The sequence below is a fragment of the Maylandia zebra genome, linkage group LG5 (assembly GCF_041146795.1).
Source record: "Maylandia zebra isolate NMK-2024a linkage group LG5, Mzebra_GT3a, whole genome shotgun sequence".
Lineage (NCBI taxonomy): Eukaryota > Metazoa > Chordata > Actinopteri > Cichliformes > Cichlidae > Maylandia > Maylandia zebra.
The window spans coordinates 24120424-24137941 of NC_135171.1; the positions used below are offsets into that span (position 1 = coordinate 24120424).

General features: G+C 38.6%; 1 protein-coding gene across 2 annotated transcripts in view; it reads left to right on the plus strand.

Moving 5' to 3' along the window:
• The window catches only part of poc1a (POC1 centriolar protein A), a 51161-nt gene that overhangs the window by 16706 nt on the left and 16937 nt on the right, over positions 1-17518 (plus strand). For both annotated transcript variants that reach the window (XM_004548549.5, XM_076884073.1), the window contains exons 8-9: positions 4189-4257; positions 4340-4489. In XM_004548549.5, coding sequence (XP_004548606.1) covers positions 4189-4257; positions 4340-4489 — 219 coding nt within the window. The remainder of the gene's footprint in view (positions 1-4188; positions 4258-4339; positions 4490-17518) is intronic.

Sequence of the window (17518 nt, forward strand, 5' to 3'; positions counted from 1 at the left end):
CATTTTTTCCCCCTTTGTCTCACATCTGATTTACTCACATTTGGGTTGGCAGGGCCACCTGGCTGGACGGCTCACTGAATGTATCGGTTTGTTTAAACAGCCGATGGACCGGGTTGCTGGCTAGTTGTGGAAATCGGCAGCTTGCCAGTACCACATGTGGTCCATCTGTTTATCTATGTCTCTGCTATGTCTCCTCTGCTGTCTTCTCTGTTTCATCTGTGTTTCTTTCCAGGCACTTGCCAAGACTCTCCTTTCTGTCATGAATAAATAACTTTCATTTTCTCTCTTTACGCCTCCAAATTTGTCATCTCTTATATTGTGTCTCAGTTTGTGTTGTTGTTCTTTTTGGCTCCGCGGTGACACCACCAATCTGTTGGTGCTAGGAGACTAAGAGTGCTAATTGTCTCTCCAATCGCATAGCTGGAGATGGGAGAGACCCCCATCTGTTCAGTGTGGGTGTAAAGGTTTGTGCTGTGTATTTGTGTAGGCCTGTGTGCATTTACCATACGTGAAAACAAGTGTTTTGGTGCTGTAGCTGACGAATGTGTTGTTTACCCAGCCTCGGGAGGACATTACCTGATTGGTTTGAATTGTGTTAATTTAGGTTAATTTGTCTCTCTGCTTCACTCGCTGACAACTTACTTTCACAACATGTTCTAAAACTTCTCACAAAGTAATTCTTTAACTAAGTGCTTGAGATAATTTTGGTTTTTAAAGACATCATGAACAAGATGAGTCGCTTGTCATCCTTAATGGCATAATCTCTTTGAAACAGAGTACACTGTGGGACTTCATGTTGTGTGAGAAGTGAATTCAGAAAATAAAATAACTCAGCTGCATGACAGTGCATTCAAACCTTTTATAGTTTTTGAACAGCTGTTTAACAGTCTTAGACTCAAAGGTTGCGCCGATTGGCACCCAAACTGACTTGATAACGAAGAAACAAACCAGTTTATTAAAAGTGCCAACTATACTCAACACAAGTGAGTCTGCTGCTTTAGTCATAGCAAAAATCCTGCATTTGTTTAGAGTTGTGTTTTTCGGTTATCCATATTCAATTCAGTCCTGTTGTAGTTACATAGCTTGATATTAAAAAAAAAAAGTCACCTCAACACACTTTATATTGTAAGGTAAGGACTGTACAATAATACAGTGAGACGAGTGAGACGATCCCCTGTGAACAAGTACTTGGTGACAGTGGGAAGGAAAAACTCCCTTTTAACAGGAAAAAAAACTCTGGCAGTACCAGGCTCAGGGAGGAGCAGCCATTTGCTATGACCAGTTGGGGGTGAGAGGAGGGAAACGGGAAAAATATATACATACTCTGTGGAAGAGAGCCAGTAAATCTAGAATGGTGCATAAACAAGTCAAAAGAAAGTCAAAAGAAGTGAGTCAAGCAAAAACAGATCCATTGCAGTGTAGCTAAGGGAGGATTCAGGATTACCTGATTAGCACTAACTATATTCTTTGTCAAAAAGGGAAGTTTTCATCTAAAAGTAGAAAGACTATCTGTCTCCAGAATCTGCTGCCCATTCGACTTTTAAATACCCAGGGAAGCACAAGTTAGCCTGCACTCTGAGAGCAAAGTGCTTTGGTGGTGTGATGTGGTACTATGTGGTTTATAAGAGAAGATGAAGCCAGGTTATTGTAGACCTTGTATGTCAGAATGATTTTAAATGAAATTCTCATATACAAGGGAGCCAATGCAGCGAAGCCAATGCAGGAGGAATCTGGTCTCTCTTTCTAGTCCCTGTTGCTGACATATTTTGGAGGGAGTTTTTGGGGCAGCCTGATAATAATGAATTACAATAGTCCAGCCTGGTAGTAATAAATGCATGAAGTAGGTACAGCAGTTATAGGAAGGTTTAGAGAACAAACATGTCTTTTCCCCCAAATATTAGGAGGTAATCTGTATTTCTGTTGCAAGCTGACATTCAAACGCGCATCTTCATGTTTGTATGTTACTGTTACTAATGGTAGATCAGTTAAGACAGTTCATTTGAAATAATTAATAATGATTTTTTGAGATACGTCATTTCAGTAATGGCAATTAGATTTTGATGAAATAACAGAAACTAGGACAGGACCCCCACCTCGAGTCTAGACGCTGGTGGTGATGGAGATGGAGCCTTGTTGAAGCTCTTTAAGTGACCGGAGTGATGTGGATATGGGTAGGAGGCTGGTTGCATGAATGGGAGTCTGAAAGACAGAATGACAGAAGAACACTGAGATTTAAAGAACATAGAAGGAACAGAAGCTCGTTGGCTCAGAGAAGGCGGGCAGGAAAGTGGTTGGACAAATGCAAAGTCAGCGGTTATTGCAGGATCATTAGGAAGGCAGAATTCTTTTATAGAAGTTTTCTGATTACATTCTGTCAGTATGTAATGTGTATCAAAATGATTAACTTTTGGATATGAAACTACACAAAATGCATATTTTCATGCCAAAAGACCACATATTTGATACACTTCTCAGATTTGTTTCCCATTTGTGAATTTGAAATGTAAACATTAATTATGGTTGTTACAGTGCACAGCTTTGTGCTCTTTGTGGTTTTTCAGTTAAATTTATACAAAGAATGTCTTGTACACATATTACAAGACTGCATAATTAAGAGGGTCTAAGAAACAGTTTTTTATGCTGATTTACAGAACTTTACACAAGCCTAAAGTTCTTTATGACTGTGCTTAAAGGGGACGATTTAGAGGGGAAAAATAGCTTACAAAATAAAAGCAGTAGCAGTATGTTATCGTTCGTGTTAGTCATGCCTTTATAAAGGGCACCATATGGGTCTTGTCTGGTTTGTGCTATCCGTGTTCATTTATTGGTACATAAAATGTACAAGTTAGGTTCATTGCTCTGTCAGGCTGTGTTTGTGAGTGCGTGTGTGCATGTGTGCGTGCATGTGTCTGGCCATGGCAAGTGCCAGCCTGGCAGCAGGCATTAGTCAGAGCACAGACAGAACATGCTGTCTGTCAGGCCGTCGCGTTGCTATAGTGACACTGTCTGCTTCTCTCAGGTGCTTCTGGGAAACCATTCCTCACCCAAACCAGCCTGTCTGGGTGCCAGCCACAGGACACAGCTCCTTTTTTCTTCTCAGCAGACTCCCTGTCCGTTTCTTTGCCAGCACTCGTTTGTTCTTTGCTTCATCCCCTCTTTGAACGCATTCACGGGGCTCAGGCTGAGATCGTTGACCCCATTCTGCATTGTGAGGTGGGAAAAAAAAAAGAATAAACTAAGAGAAACATGATTTCTGAATTTTATTTCCAGCTACATGCACACACACAAAGGATGCCAAAGTCCTGACATCCTTCAGGTGATCCTTTTTGGCTCTGACCATGCGTGACCTCACTCCACCTGAGTTTCTGCTTTTTGTTATTGATTGCTCTGCTGCAGCCCCACACACCCACATCCTCCTCCAAACACACACACACACACACAAGAGCTTTTGTTCTGGGTTCAGTTTTGTTTTAGTCGAACTGCTTAAACACAAGCCTCAAACAAAATAAAAAAAAATGTTCCCACCTTTTGTTTTGTATTGAATCTTAAATACATTTTTACCAGCAAGTGCCTTTAGGGTATATTACTGTATTCTGTATCATATTAAATTGTATTGTGTTTACTCCCTGCCCATGTTTACACTTGCACCTACATTTTCGCTGCAGCTGAGCTACTTGGCAGGAGATAAACAATGTTAGTCATATCGTTCTAAGTTACTATATGTAAGGTTTGAGAATGAATGAATGCAACAGTAAGACAGCACCAGTCTCACATGGAGTTTTTAATCTATGCAGACATTACTGTTTACTTATTAGTGATTAAACTGATGATAAATGAAATCATTTGGCCTATTGAATTTATAAAATGTTGCTTATTTTTGTTATTTGTGCATGAAAATGGTGACTTTATCAATTAGGCAGCCTTTAAAGTAGTTGCTAGACATGGAGACTTTTAATTGGCAAATCATTTTAACCAATATTGTGATCTTTAGCACAGATGGGGCCAGTTTGTTCAGCTGCATTTGTTGAGGTTTTTAGAAAACATTCTCTCCAAATGTAGTGATTCTTTCAACTTAAGCAAACAGTTCATAGCTGATAGTTTTAGGACTACTTTCATTGTCAGACAGATATGACTTTACTGTATTGTGAGATTCATTTTCCACCTTTTTTGCTTTTTACCTCACGCCAGGGTCCAGTCACCTGTGTGGCCTTCTCTAGAACAGGGGAGTACTTTTCCTCTGGAGGCTCTGATGAACAGGTGATGGCAGAGTATTCTAACATTCTTCATTACTAACTTTAATGGAGTGTTGTTATTTAATACATTTATATCTGGTTCACAGGTAATGGTGTGGAAGAGCAACTTTGACTGTGTTGAGTTCAGTGATGGCGTCAGACTGCAACATAAAACTGCTTCCAGTTCACAGACACCAACGGCTACTTCCACAACTCACTTCCCCCTTAATTCGCATACATCTGTGTTACGTAGCAAGGTAAGTCCAAACAGAAAGGAACATGGAACCCAACAAGATGGCTGTTTTGGCTTTTACCTTTATTCAGAAGCTGAACAAATATAGCCAGAAACTGTCAAATGATAGGCAACAGAGGTCGAGGTCCAGTCAGTGGGGTCAAACCCAGGATTCAACTACTAAGGGCATTTTAAACCCTATGTGGTGTCTCCCCTTAGCACTTGCCCATCGGGTTTCACTTTGTGACTGTGTGACTGTGCAGTGATTAGTGTTGTGTTTAGCAATGAGAATAAAGAACTAAGTCAGAAACATATGCTTCCAAGCACATCATTTCCTTTATTCATTACTGGCACGTTTCCCAGTTGTTTGGTTACGGTGTTTTCACACCTAATTGATAACATGTCATTATGTTCCATATAAACCACAGGTGATCGCTTTAATCTGGTAGTGATCACCAGTATGTAGGCCTGCATGACCCTACTAGTGACTGGTGTTTGCCAGACAGTTGCTAACCAGCATCTAGCAACCGCTCTAGCCAGCAAGATTTTATGTTGTTAAAGGGTAGTTTTATAATTTGGTTGTTAGGATATGCCAATACAAATGTATATAACTAAATATGTCTACCATAAATCCTATACAAAATGCACTAATTGAAACGTATGTGTGCACATGTATTTCATGCATGTGTGCTGGCTGGCTGAAAAATAAATATGAAAAGACACAAACATGTGCACAGATGCCTCTCAGCTTATTTCCTCCCTTCCTTTGAAGTTCTTAGATTTGGCCCAAAGCCACATTCATATCCCACATGCAGGGCAGGAAATGCCTGCTTATTCACCATCTACACTTTGATATGGAGGATATTCTTTTTCTTATTGAAATGGAGGAAAAAATAAAATAAACTGCATGATACCGCAGGTGAGTTTTAAAAATGTAGTCGATCACAACAAATTCTTGGAACTGAAAAGAGTCCGTCGGTGATAATATTGTGTTGTGCGTAGTGATCTTTGAAGAGATTTTAAGTGTGTTTGTGGTTATGCTTCTGTTCTCACGACCTATAGTGTGACTTTATTTTTTATAACTCATTAACAAAGAGTTTGCTTCCATTAGCACACTGCACTATGCTGTTACTGTTTTGATTTAATTTGTCAACTAAGAGGGTTTGGATAGTATTCTGACAGCCAATCAATGTCATTTAGATTGTTTGAAAAAAAGAAAAAACAGCCTTACTGACTCTTTAGTCCATTTTGTGGGAGCGCTTTCTCCAATTTCACGGGAGTAATTTGGTAGAACACAGTTCCTTGTTTTTCATTCGGAGCCTCCACTCACTCCTATTCCACCACACCCTGTCTGTCTGATGTTTCTATCTGAGGAGAAAGTACAGCTGATGTGCTGCTAAGCTGCAGCTAGCTGCAACTTAAATAAAAATTGATGATTCTACAGTTTTAAAAAGTGTTTGGAAAACACTCCTTTGGGGTGCGATTACCGGCCTATCGTTTCCATAACAACTGAACTCCTCACACTGATGTATTATTAAAAAGCAGAAACAGTTAACACAAACTGGTGATCAGCAATTTTTACTCAGTCTAAAATTTATTATTAACGTAAATGTTAGTGACCAGCTGCTGAAGCTGTATAAAAAGTTTACTTTACCACTTTAAAACATAAAAACCTTTACAATATCTTCGTAGCGTACCCACTAGAGGGGGTACCCGTTAGCAGCTGACATTATAACAACCATTTCATGAACTTATCTGACGTCTCTTAGCAGTTTAAGTTCTGATGTTTTGTCCCGTCCCCGGGACAAAACATCAGAGGACTTGTTGAGGACTGGATTAAAACCATAGGAGGAAGGCAATATTAAAACGATCAACCGCAGAGAAATGTGACTTTTGTCCTACTAAGTTTGGCCAGAGCAAAAACTTGGAAGTGACTGAAAGGAGTGTGAGCCAAGGATAAATGAGAAACAAACAGCAGAGCTGCTATTAGAGATGTTTAAATATTAAAAAGGCTCAATGTGTCATGGACGCACACAAAGGAGACTGGTGTCACCGGTCGTCTGGGAAACTCCTGGGACCGGTTTGGTTTCAAGCCTTTTGACTTCTATAGTGTTACTTACATCAACAAGGGCACAGCCTAGGTCTTTCCTCTCTTTCTCTCTCTGAGACACACACATGTGCAGACACGCATAAACAAATCCTGGCTCTCTGCTGTTCTCCCTCCTACTGATTGGTCTGCTATGAGCTTGGATCCACCCACAGTGAAGCTGCCTTACCTTTAAACTCAAAAATCCAGACTGGCAAACTTCATAGTAAACAAAGGTGAAAAAATGAAAATTAACTGTTAAGTGCTGTTTACAATTTCCATTAGAGGAAAAAAAATACATAAACACAATGTCCCCAGCATGTCATCTCACTCATCGGGGTTTCCACCAGTCTATCCGACCAATCTCAACAGCCTGCTGTGCCTAAGATGACCCCCTGCTGGGCCGATGCACTGGCGATCTGTTTGGTTTTTTTCTCCAGACAGCTGCTAAAACGGAAGAGTCCATATGTCTGTATTTATTTGTTTATACTTATTTTATTTATTTAAAAACAACAACAAAAGGAAGTTTGCTGATGTTTATTACGGCATTGTTCCTGTAAGCAAAGATTGATCATCAAGTGAGCTTAAAAAAACTATGAAAATGTTTTTTTTTAAAAAGGAAGTAAAAACAAAGCCAGACACACATTTCATAAATTTTGAATTTTGCACCTCCAAATCTTCGGAACAACTTACCTTTTTTACATAAGAGTTGCCCATTCTTTTTAAATCACTTAAAAAACCCTATTATCCTAGTGTCCTGTCTTTTCTTATGCAAACACAGTCTTGTTTACTTGTTTTCATTGTTTTCAGTGTATATTTTGTATAACCTGTACAGCAATTTGGCCAACGGAGGTTGTTTAAAATATAAATGTGTCTGTTTATCCATTTATGCCCACTAATTAAGGTAGGAAAGGCAGGATATCCTTGTCACACTTTGAGCAACTAGCATTATAGTGTTATTCTTAAGTCTTCTTCTTAAGTCACATACATAGCCGACATCAGTCCAGCAGTGAAACTCATCCGGTTCAACCTATTATAAAACCATCATTCTTATAAAAATAATAGCATTTCTGTATATCTTCATCCACATCTGTAATCTTTAACAAAGATGATATTTACTTAAAAGCTCCATTGATCAGCTTCAGCTAGAAGTGAGTGTTTATCAAGCATCATCTATGTGAAGGTGAATATTTCTAACATTTTTCTTAGACGCCTAGTTTAAGTAGTTTGCTCTCAGTGTCCTTTAAAAAAGCACCTGCTTTCTTAATGCCATTTGTGGAACTTTCACGGCTGCTTTTTCTTCTGTCTGCCTTTCCTTTCTGTGCTGTGAGAACAGGATTGTAAATGGATTTAATAGCTCTTCCACTTGACAGCCGTTATTACAGATGTGCCTGAAAGGGTGATTAGAAAATGGGCAGCTGGACCATGTAGAGAGAAATGATTAGTGCAATGTACGAAATGTATTCTCTTCTTCTGAGAACTCCTGTTCTTGTTTAACCCCACTGAACCCTTTCACTGGGAAATATGATTTTTCAAATACAGCTGTCTGAAGTTTGAGCACTAATGGAAAAGCAGCTCTTCACATCTGCTTGATTAAGAACCAGCTGTGGTTCAGTTGTGATGTTTGCACTGGCTCTCTCTCTTCTTAAAAAACCCCACATGGATTCATAGGTTACATGTGAGATTAATGATCCTTATATTTGTATTGTGTTTGACAAATTTGTTTTTTATGTTTTGGAAAATCCAGATTCTAAAGCCACCCAGAGAGCTTTGTCAGACTGTTTGATTGTTGCCTTGTCAGTTTATCCCGAATCATCCACAGGAGGTTTTTGATCCATTTCATCAACCTCCAATCATCTGTTAAAACAAAAACAAATAAATGAGGGATCTGTATCCAGGTCTTGTTCTCATTTAAAAAGAAAAATGTCTATATCGACTCACTCCCAGCAAAATAATTTCATAATTATTCCTCTGAGTCATACAAAAACATAAATTACTAGTAATTTCAGTATCAGAACATTGAAAATAGATAAAATGACAACAAATATGAAAAGGAGACCCCAGTTTTAATCTCATTTAAACACCTTGGTCTGCATGGACTTGAAGTTCCCACTGTTTCCACAATAAATAAAAACAACTTGGTCAACAGAAGATGCACTGCGATCTCTAAATCTAGTAAATGTATTTGGAGTGTGTGCTACCTGCTACCCTTTTCAGTATAAAAAATAAATTTATAATAATAAATTTAAAAGGATGTAAAAAGCTAGTATTTGTAATTTATCCTTTTTTTCTTAATCCTAGATCTCCAGTGAAGCAGTAGCTGAATGTGTGAAGTTATTATTAGACCAAACATATAGAAATATGAAACAAGCTGTTTTTAGATAACATGCCTTATAGTAGTTTAGCTGGAGACTCCTTTAACATGTTGTGTTTTAGTTTGGCACCAGCTTTGAGATATCGTCCAATGAAAGCACATCAAACATTTTAACAGCTGGCTCTGAGAATATAGCACTAGTCTTTGTTGAAAGTATTTGCACATAAATATAGCATAAAAAAAACTTGCTAATGTGTTTGAAGGTGCACAATTGGACAATCCGAGATTGAATGGGCAGTTAAGATGGATGTCCTTTTCAGTGCGTACTACATAAGTATGCTTACCAATAGGGTTGTCCACAATAGTATGATTCTACATTTTTACATGATTATATGATATTTGCCATATCAATGATATGGCAAAACCATTGTTTACTTTCCCAAGCACATGCAACAACGGCACATGCCCAAACATGTCTGACAGAGAGAGTTGCTTGTCAGCCTCCTGACGATTTAGTAAAATGGGAACTATTTAATGAAGCACAATGTTTTGCAAAAATATGGGGAAAAAATTGTTCTTGCTGAAGGTGGAAACTACAAAACTGTTTTTTCCACTTGGGGTAAAAACACACCATCGAGTAAAACCAAGACATGAAGACACGCAAGGATGAGATAACTAGTAGCTGGTACTTTTGTGTAACCAAGAAGTAAACAAATGACTCATTGGTGGAGCTCTTGCTAATTGCAGTCCACACGATAGGAAGGACATTTCTGATGTGGTTACATGGTGAAAAGGCAGGGCTTTAGACAGCTAGTGAAAAAACAAAGGTAGATAATGTTTTTGAATTTCAGTTTTATGACAGTCGTGTTGTGCGTTTACTTAGAATTTTCATGGAAAACGCTACCAAGGCTACTTTTATGCTTACATGTGACTTCTGCTGTGTCACTGCCATTGCTGCTGCTGTTGTTGCTACTGCTGGCGATATATTCACACTTTGAATTAAGTAGTCTGTCGTCAGTGACAGTAGCTCATTGGAAAAGATGGATTGAAAATGCCCTTCATCTTATTTGCACTAATAAATGCCGTTGCCTGCAAGCTTCAATCACAGATAAAATGTTCTTCAGTATTTTCTATATCACCATAAATTTCATTATCACACATTTCCTTGAAATATTGTGATCATTGTACGGCTGTGTCACATACCTGTGATACTGAGACACAGATTTTTAAACTTAATTTCTAAATCTACTTGTGTGGTTTTTGTGTATAGGATGAAAGTTAAAAGTGAAAATATAGCATAATATACAGTTTTGTTCCTTTCTTCTTGTTTGTTTCCCTTTCTTTTTTGTTTGTTTTTCCATTAGAAACTGTGTACAACGTATCCCCAGATTACATAATCCTGATAGAGATGGCAGGTATTACTTTGACAATCAGATAAATAAATAAATAAATGAATGAATAAATCCATCTGAGGTTCATTAGGTTTTTCCACAATCATTCTGGTTGTAATGATTAGACTACAAGTCTGATTTGACTGATGGACGTAATAGAGACACGTGGAGTTTGACCTTTTTCTGGCATGAATTAAACATGTCGCCCTCACGTGGAGACCTGTTATTTAGCATCTCTTTACAGTTTTTCACTTCAAGTCATTAAACACAACAGTAATAGATCCTGCCAGTTACCAACTGTTACAGTTTAAGTAATGCTGGGAGCTGCACCTGGAAGTGCAAGCTTCCTAGATTTTCCTTTTCATGTATAATTTAGCCGTTCATAATTTATTATTAATACAAGCCCTTTTATCTCTCTTATACTGCCACAAGTCTCTCACACGTGTCGCCTGAGAGGAAGCAGAGGAGAGAGAAATGTCAACTGCTCGCCTGAATTTGATAGTTTGTATCTCTTAGAAAGGGTATTCAAAGGCTTTATGAGTTTAAAGGGATTGAGGAATCATAGAAATGCTCTAATATGGTGCTTTTATAAATTGACTTATGTACAGAGAAACAAAATATAGTAAACAGGATGCTGTTTGGCTGAAAGGAGAAACCACAGACGTTGCAGAACACTGCTGCCCAAACATCCTACTGCAGGCTAATTAAAAAAAATGAAGAAAATGTGAGCCCGTTTACAGTTAATATCAAAAACCTGTATATCATTAGAATATAGAGTCGAATGTAGAAGCATGCATATGCTAAAGCATATGTCAAAAAGAGTAGTCATCGAAGTATATTAACCCCTGACTCCAAAGGTATGAGAGGAACATACCTTTGTAACATAGTTAACAAGAAGCACTCAGATAATACAAATTTCCCCCAAGGCAGCTCACTTAATCTGCAGTAGTTACTTACACACTGTGTAAAGCGCTATACAAATACAGACCATTTACCATTTACCAAACACACACACACACATAAACAACCGCAAAGTTCGGGCTATTGTTATTTGCCCAGTTTTAACCCATATTAATTTACTAGTATTCTACTAAAATTATTCATTGTCATTTTCATTTAATTGTCACGTAAAATTTGTTGTTTAGTGTGAATGTTAGTAATAACCCTCAAGTTTCAAATATCAAGTTTTTCAAAACAAACAAAAGAAACCATTTTAAATAGCTCTGTGGCGTTATTATCACTTTCAGATCAGTCCTAAAGAGGGCGCCACATGATATATTAAATCTTTTTTTTTTACAATACTTTCTATATGTTGACAATACATACCACATTTAGGAGGATCCTAGTTTCTAAGATATAATGATGCTGTGTTACTGATGCTCATCATCACTTTTTCACAACATGCTCGCTGTGTGATGCCCTTTAGACATTTAAGCATTTCAAATGAATATCTAGTAGGGCTGCCACGATTAGTCGACTAGTCACGATTACGTCGACTATCAAAATCGTCAACGACTAATTTAATAGTCGACGTGTCATTTGAAGCTTTGTAAGATCCCAAAAGACGCAGGAATAAGTAGTATCAGAATCAGAATCAGAATACTTTATTGATCCCTGGGGGAAATTATTTTTTAGTAGGATTTAAGAGTGTAATAACGGACTGAAACAGAAGATGGCAGCACTGCATGTACAAGGATGCCAGCTGCCGTTAAACCGCGAAGAAGAAGAAGCAGTGTCCGATATCATAGCTGTTTCCAAATTCAGGAACCGCATCCTCCTATGCCCGCATTTGTAGGCAGATTACGTTGCAGCGACACGACGAAGACTGTCCAAAAATCGAAGACTCCGACAAATGCGCCCTTCATTTCCCCAGATTTGATGGATGGGTCGGGTGTATACTTCATGGCCCAACCTATCCCAGAAGTCATAGCGCGGCCCTGCTCAGTTTCCAACAATGGCGGCAGCTAGTTAGTTTTAATATTACTCTTATTATTCTTTCTGGGTCACAAAATAAACATTTAACATATTTTAAGGCGAGAATGTAGCTGTGTAAACTTCAAATATCTGCTCAGTTTATCAAGACACCACATTTTTTCAAAAGCGCTCCAACGTTTTCGGGAACGCCTGTTACCCACTAGCTCGATAGCTAGCCGGGGTTCAAGGCTCACTAGAGCCTGTGAGAACACCGGACTCCCGGCAAATCGTTTTCAAACCCACCGCCGTCTTTCACTACTCAGGTTAAACATGATATATAAGTCACTTAGATAACTTCAAAATGTTATTGTTTAGCTTTTTTCAGTATTTTATTTGTTCCTGAGTAAATCGGTTTGGCTGAGATTAAAGTTATAGTTTTTCCACAGATGAATAAACGTCAAGCAGACAACTGATTATCAGAAGTGTGAGATGCTTGAGAATTTACTACGGTGTCCTGTTATATTTTAAATAGCAAGGAGCAGACGCCTGAGTTTATTAAACTCCACCGAAACAATCTTCAAATTTCATTAAAATTTAATAAACTATCGTCTTGTCTTTATTTTTATTTAGCACATACCTTAAACACTTAAAGCTGTAAGCTAATGATAGTTATATAAGAGCAGATGCATGCGGTGCAATAAGCTGTACGTTTTACGTCCAATGGATGCATGATCTGATTAGTCGACTAATCCACAAACGATTATCAAAATAATCGTTTGTGGCAGCCCTAATATCTAGTTTGCTTATATTTTGGCCACAATATTTTTTTGTGGGCTATTAGCACAATTATGTTTTTTATGGTATTTTGCACACACTTTAAGTATCCCTGGCTAAAGCTACTTGAAATTGAAGGAACTTTTTGTATTTTGTGTACTGTTATTTTTGATTTACTTATTTTAATTTTCCATACACTCATTGACAGAATGGATGTGTGAAAAAAAATTGTGTAAACGAAGCTAGTTACACTTCATAAATTGGCGACCAACTACATCTTCTATTTTGAAAAGGGACTCTAACGTGACCTGGATAACACTGATGATGCCAGTACTTATTTGCTAGTACCAGGTTGCCCACTTTTACTCCTAATAGCAAGTGGATATGCATTTACCGTGTACAGTTATTTGCTAATAATTCATCAGTACAACATTTAACATTTTTAGAAATGATGAGATAATTATGAGATGGTTGTGTTTAAATCATCTAATGACAAACAGGTGTTAAATCCACCCTTCTTCCTCTGCTGATCATCCGCTATTACACAATAATGCCTTTGGCAGAAATTCATCGCACCAGGAAGAAAGTGACTAATGAGACAGTAATGCTCTGTTTATTCATACAGGGGCAAAGGCCACCCATACCCATTACTCTCTCAGAATCAAATTCACAGGGATTTCATGAGAAGCAAATTTGATATGCTTATCCTTTAACATACTTGGAATGTGAAGCTTCGTGATAATTTGCCAGTGATGGGAACTGTACCAGAAACATGTAGGCCTATTTGTTAAACACAGTAAGCCAGCTGCAAGATGAGGTCTCTCTGGCTAAAGACTGAAAGTGTGTGTGATTCAGGTTGTCTCTGCTCAACACAGCTAAGCAAATCTGAACTTGCTGTTGGTTTGTGGTGTGGCCATAGATGCATTAACGTGTGTGTGTGTGTGTGTGTGTGTGTGTGTGTGTGTGTGTGTGTGTGTGTGTGTGTGTGTGTGTGTGTGTGTGTGTGTGTGCCAGTAACATCTATTGCTGACAGGCAGATCAGCGCTCTCTGATCACATCCGCCTTAATCCTTCTATCTACCCTCCACCCCTTCCCCCACTTTCTGTCTCTAGCTTCACATCTGGGTCTCTCTCGTGCTCACGTGTGCAGACAGACGAGCTGCAAACTCACAGCAGGCTTTCCTTCACAGCCCAACACACACACACACAAACCACTACACTGTGTGGCTCAGCTTTAGGACGTGGAGTGGAATGTGTGTGTGTGTGGGATGGGTGTTCAGAGACTGCACTAACTGAACTTTAATTTCCTCGATCATTCTATTACCATTATCGCTGAATCACCTTTACTTTGTAGTGCAAATAAACCCCCATCAATCACAGATGTTTCAGATGCATGGCTCTGTTTGCATTTATGTGTGTGAATCTTTAAGATAAGGCCGGCGATATTGTTCCAACAGTGTGAGCTGAATACATTTGACATTAGGAGCTAAAAAGAAAGGCAGGAGGATGTGACAAAGGACTGTCAAAGACCGCATAGAAGTGGAGTTAAAGAGAACCTAATGGTCTAGTGGAGCGAGAGAACATCAGTGAGGAAGAGCAGGGAGAAGAAGAGCTGGAAGGTACAGAAAGTGGGAAAGCAGGACAAGCACGGGAGAGAACGAGACAAGCCGCAGACACTGGAGAAGAAAACAAGCAAGATTATATTGAAAAGAGAAAATTTGAGAGGCATTAAGAGACACCTTTTGGAGAGCTTGGGGGGTGATGAAAGCAGAAAAAAACAGTAAAATAAAAGAAAAGGATGAGAGAGCCAGTCAAGGACAGATAAAAAATGAGAGTGAGAAACAGCCTCCCCTTTTGAGCCTGTAGTGGAGTCGAGAGGCACAATCGAGGCCGAGTAACTTCAGGCTTCATTCATCAAAAAGCATCACTAGCAGTTTCTCGTAAAAGGTTCGCTTCCCTCTAATTAACTGAGATATCAGCAGCTGGTGAAAATGTTTGTCTATGTGTTACGGTTATCTTGTGACACCCACACACCTACCAGCCTCTCTTATTTGATCAGTGAGGAGATGATGCTGATGCTTTACACTGTATGCAATGGCAGAGCAACAAGAGCCATTATCACCAGCTGTGCCATCTGCGCTAGGACTAGTGTAAAAGAGAATCATTGCCTGAATGACTGTGATTAATTTAAAGTGAGAATAGAAATGATCCCTAATTAGACTGTGGGAACTCATAGATTTGTTAAGGAGTGACAGCATTTTGCAGTTTAAAACCAATTTTCCAGTTTGTTCTCTACATTTCTGTTTGAGTGTGATATGAATCAAATATCTGAGTGTAATATGAGTCTTTTATAAATGATTTAAATGAAGTTTATTGATATCACTCTAGTGGCATACTTGGATACAGGTTTATTACTATCATGAACAACATAATAAAGATCTATTATAAGAAAAGATAAGTTGTGCCTGAAAGTGTTTTGACATTAAACTGGTGACCCACAATGCTGCTGCTGACACTATAGCTGTTTGAGCTAACTTTAGCATTAGACTGACAGGACCGACCGCTTTTAAGGTAATGAGCTTATAACCATTATATTTTATGGCTAAAAGTAGCTTCTATCAACTTTATACCCCATTGACCTGTCTGTCATGGACACGTCACAACTGATAAGGTACCTGAAATAAGTATAAATGCACCGCTTACCTCTATCATTTCTGTTCAAAAGTACTTGCCACTCCTCTTATTCTCTATGGACCATATAAAGATTAGCAGTAATTCAAAGTGTCAAAAATATAGCATTGGGACTACAGAGAGTTTTTATACATGACTTTTTTAATAGCAAATGCTTAAATATTATAGATACAGCAGGTGTCACTGGCAATAATAATGATATATTTTATCATGTACAATAACAAGACCATAACAATGAATCGGCTAAAGGAAATGAAGCCATCGCTGATTTAGATTGTTTACGTCTGTGCTTTCCCTTCCACGAAACAATTTCCTTTCATTGTTTCGCCAGCTCGCAAAATTATAACGACTATCATGCTTCAGCCAGTTAAATTTAATCAGTTGCGGTGTGGCGGTGCAGTGGTTAGGACTGTCGCCTCACAGCAAGTAGGTGTCGAGCTCTAAACTGGTGCAGGCACGGTGCCTACACAGGTTTCCTCCCCCAGGCCACAGACGTCGCTTGTTAGGTGAATTGGTGATTCTAAATTGGCCGTGAGTGTGAATTTTTGATTGTCTCTGTGTGTTATCTCTGAGATGGACTGCCGACTTGTTCAAGTTGCAACCTGCTTATTACCCAGTGGCAGCAGGGATAGCTAACAAAATGAACAAAAGTTAAAAATATATATTCAACTTTTTCACTTACTACGGCTTAAGGTGTGTTTGATTAGGTCATAGTCAAAGTCACAGGACTTGCAAATGAGGAAAATTGCACTTTTGTAGACTGATTTTCATATAAACATTGTGCCACAGGGGGAAACATTTTATGGGTCGCCATTTAGCACAAATTAGCACCTTTGCTCACTTATTTTGTCAAATGCGCAGCAGCTAAAGTTGAAGCACTTGTAAAGCGATCCAGAGACGTCTTGGAGTGGCAGGTAAAAAAAACCAAAGCATTGCAATGGTAAAATATACTATTTAGACATGTTACAGGGAGTTAAATAATAAAATATATATACACACATGTATGTAAGTATGTGAGTATGTATGTATGTATGTGAGTATGTGAGCGAGAGAGAGGTGTGTGTATTTTTTTTCTATGCAGCTTGTGAGGTATATTGATGGCTGGCTGTGTCAGACTAACAGTTTAATTTGGCCTCAGGAAATTTTCCACTGTTGGTTTTTCCACTCCAGGTGATTCATTAGGAGGATGGTTACCATGTTTATGCGCACATTTACATGTACTTGCATGTACATTTGCAATAATGGGGTTTTCCCCGACTTCTCGTTAGATGAAGAGCATGTTGAGTTAGCAGACTGATTTATAGTTTTAGCAATAGCATTGCCGCCCACATGCATACATAAGCTTTAAAACTTATGAAAATACAGTGATACTTCCATGCAGCCTGTGGAAGGACAGATAGGATATAAACCCTGGAATGCACTTAATCTACTACACCCATCTATCAAGATTAGCGATTAATCAAAAAGACACATTTGCAGCTCATTCATGCTTCTCTCTGTTTTTTTTATGATGCCGAATGTGCTGCTGCTCTGCTCTCTGCCCACACACTGAACAGTTCAGAGAGCCGCGGCTGCATGGCGGCAGATTTATCGAAAAATGTTGGTGAATCCCATCAGGTGGTGAAACAAGCTGGAAAAAGTGCAAATTTGTCAAACTATATGATTAACAGGCGCTAAGTCATTTTAAAAATGACTAAATCAAATATCCTGTGTATAAACAAGCTACAATTAACTGTTAATATTGTTGATGAGGGTTCTTCTTCTGCAATTTAAAATCTCAGCCTGTAACAGCTTCTACATATTGTTTTATCTTGCGGCGCACTATCCGTGGGCTACCTGTATCATATTTTACTGACTTTTATACAGTTTCTCTCACTGCCACTTT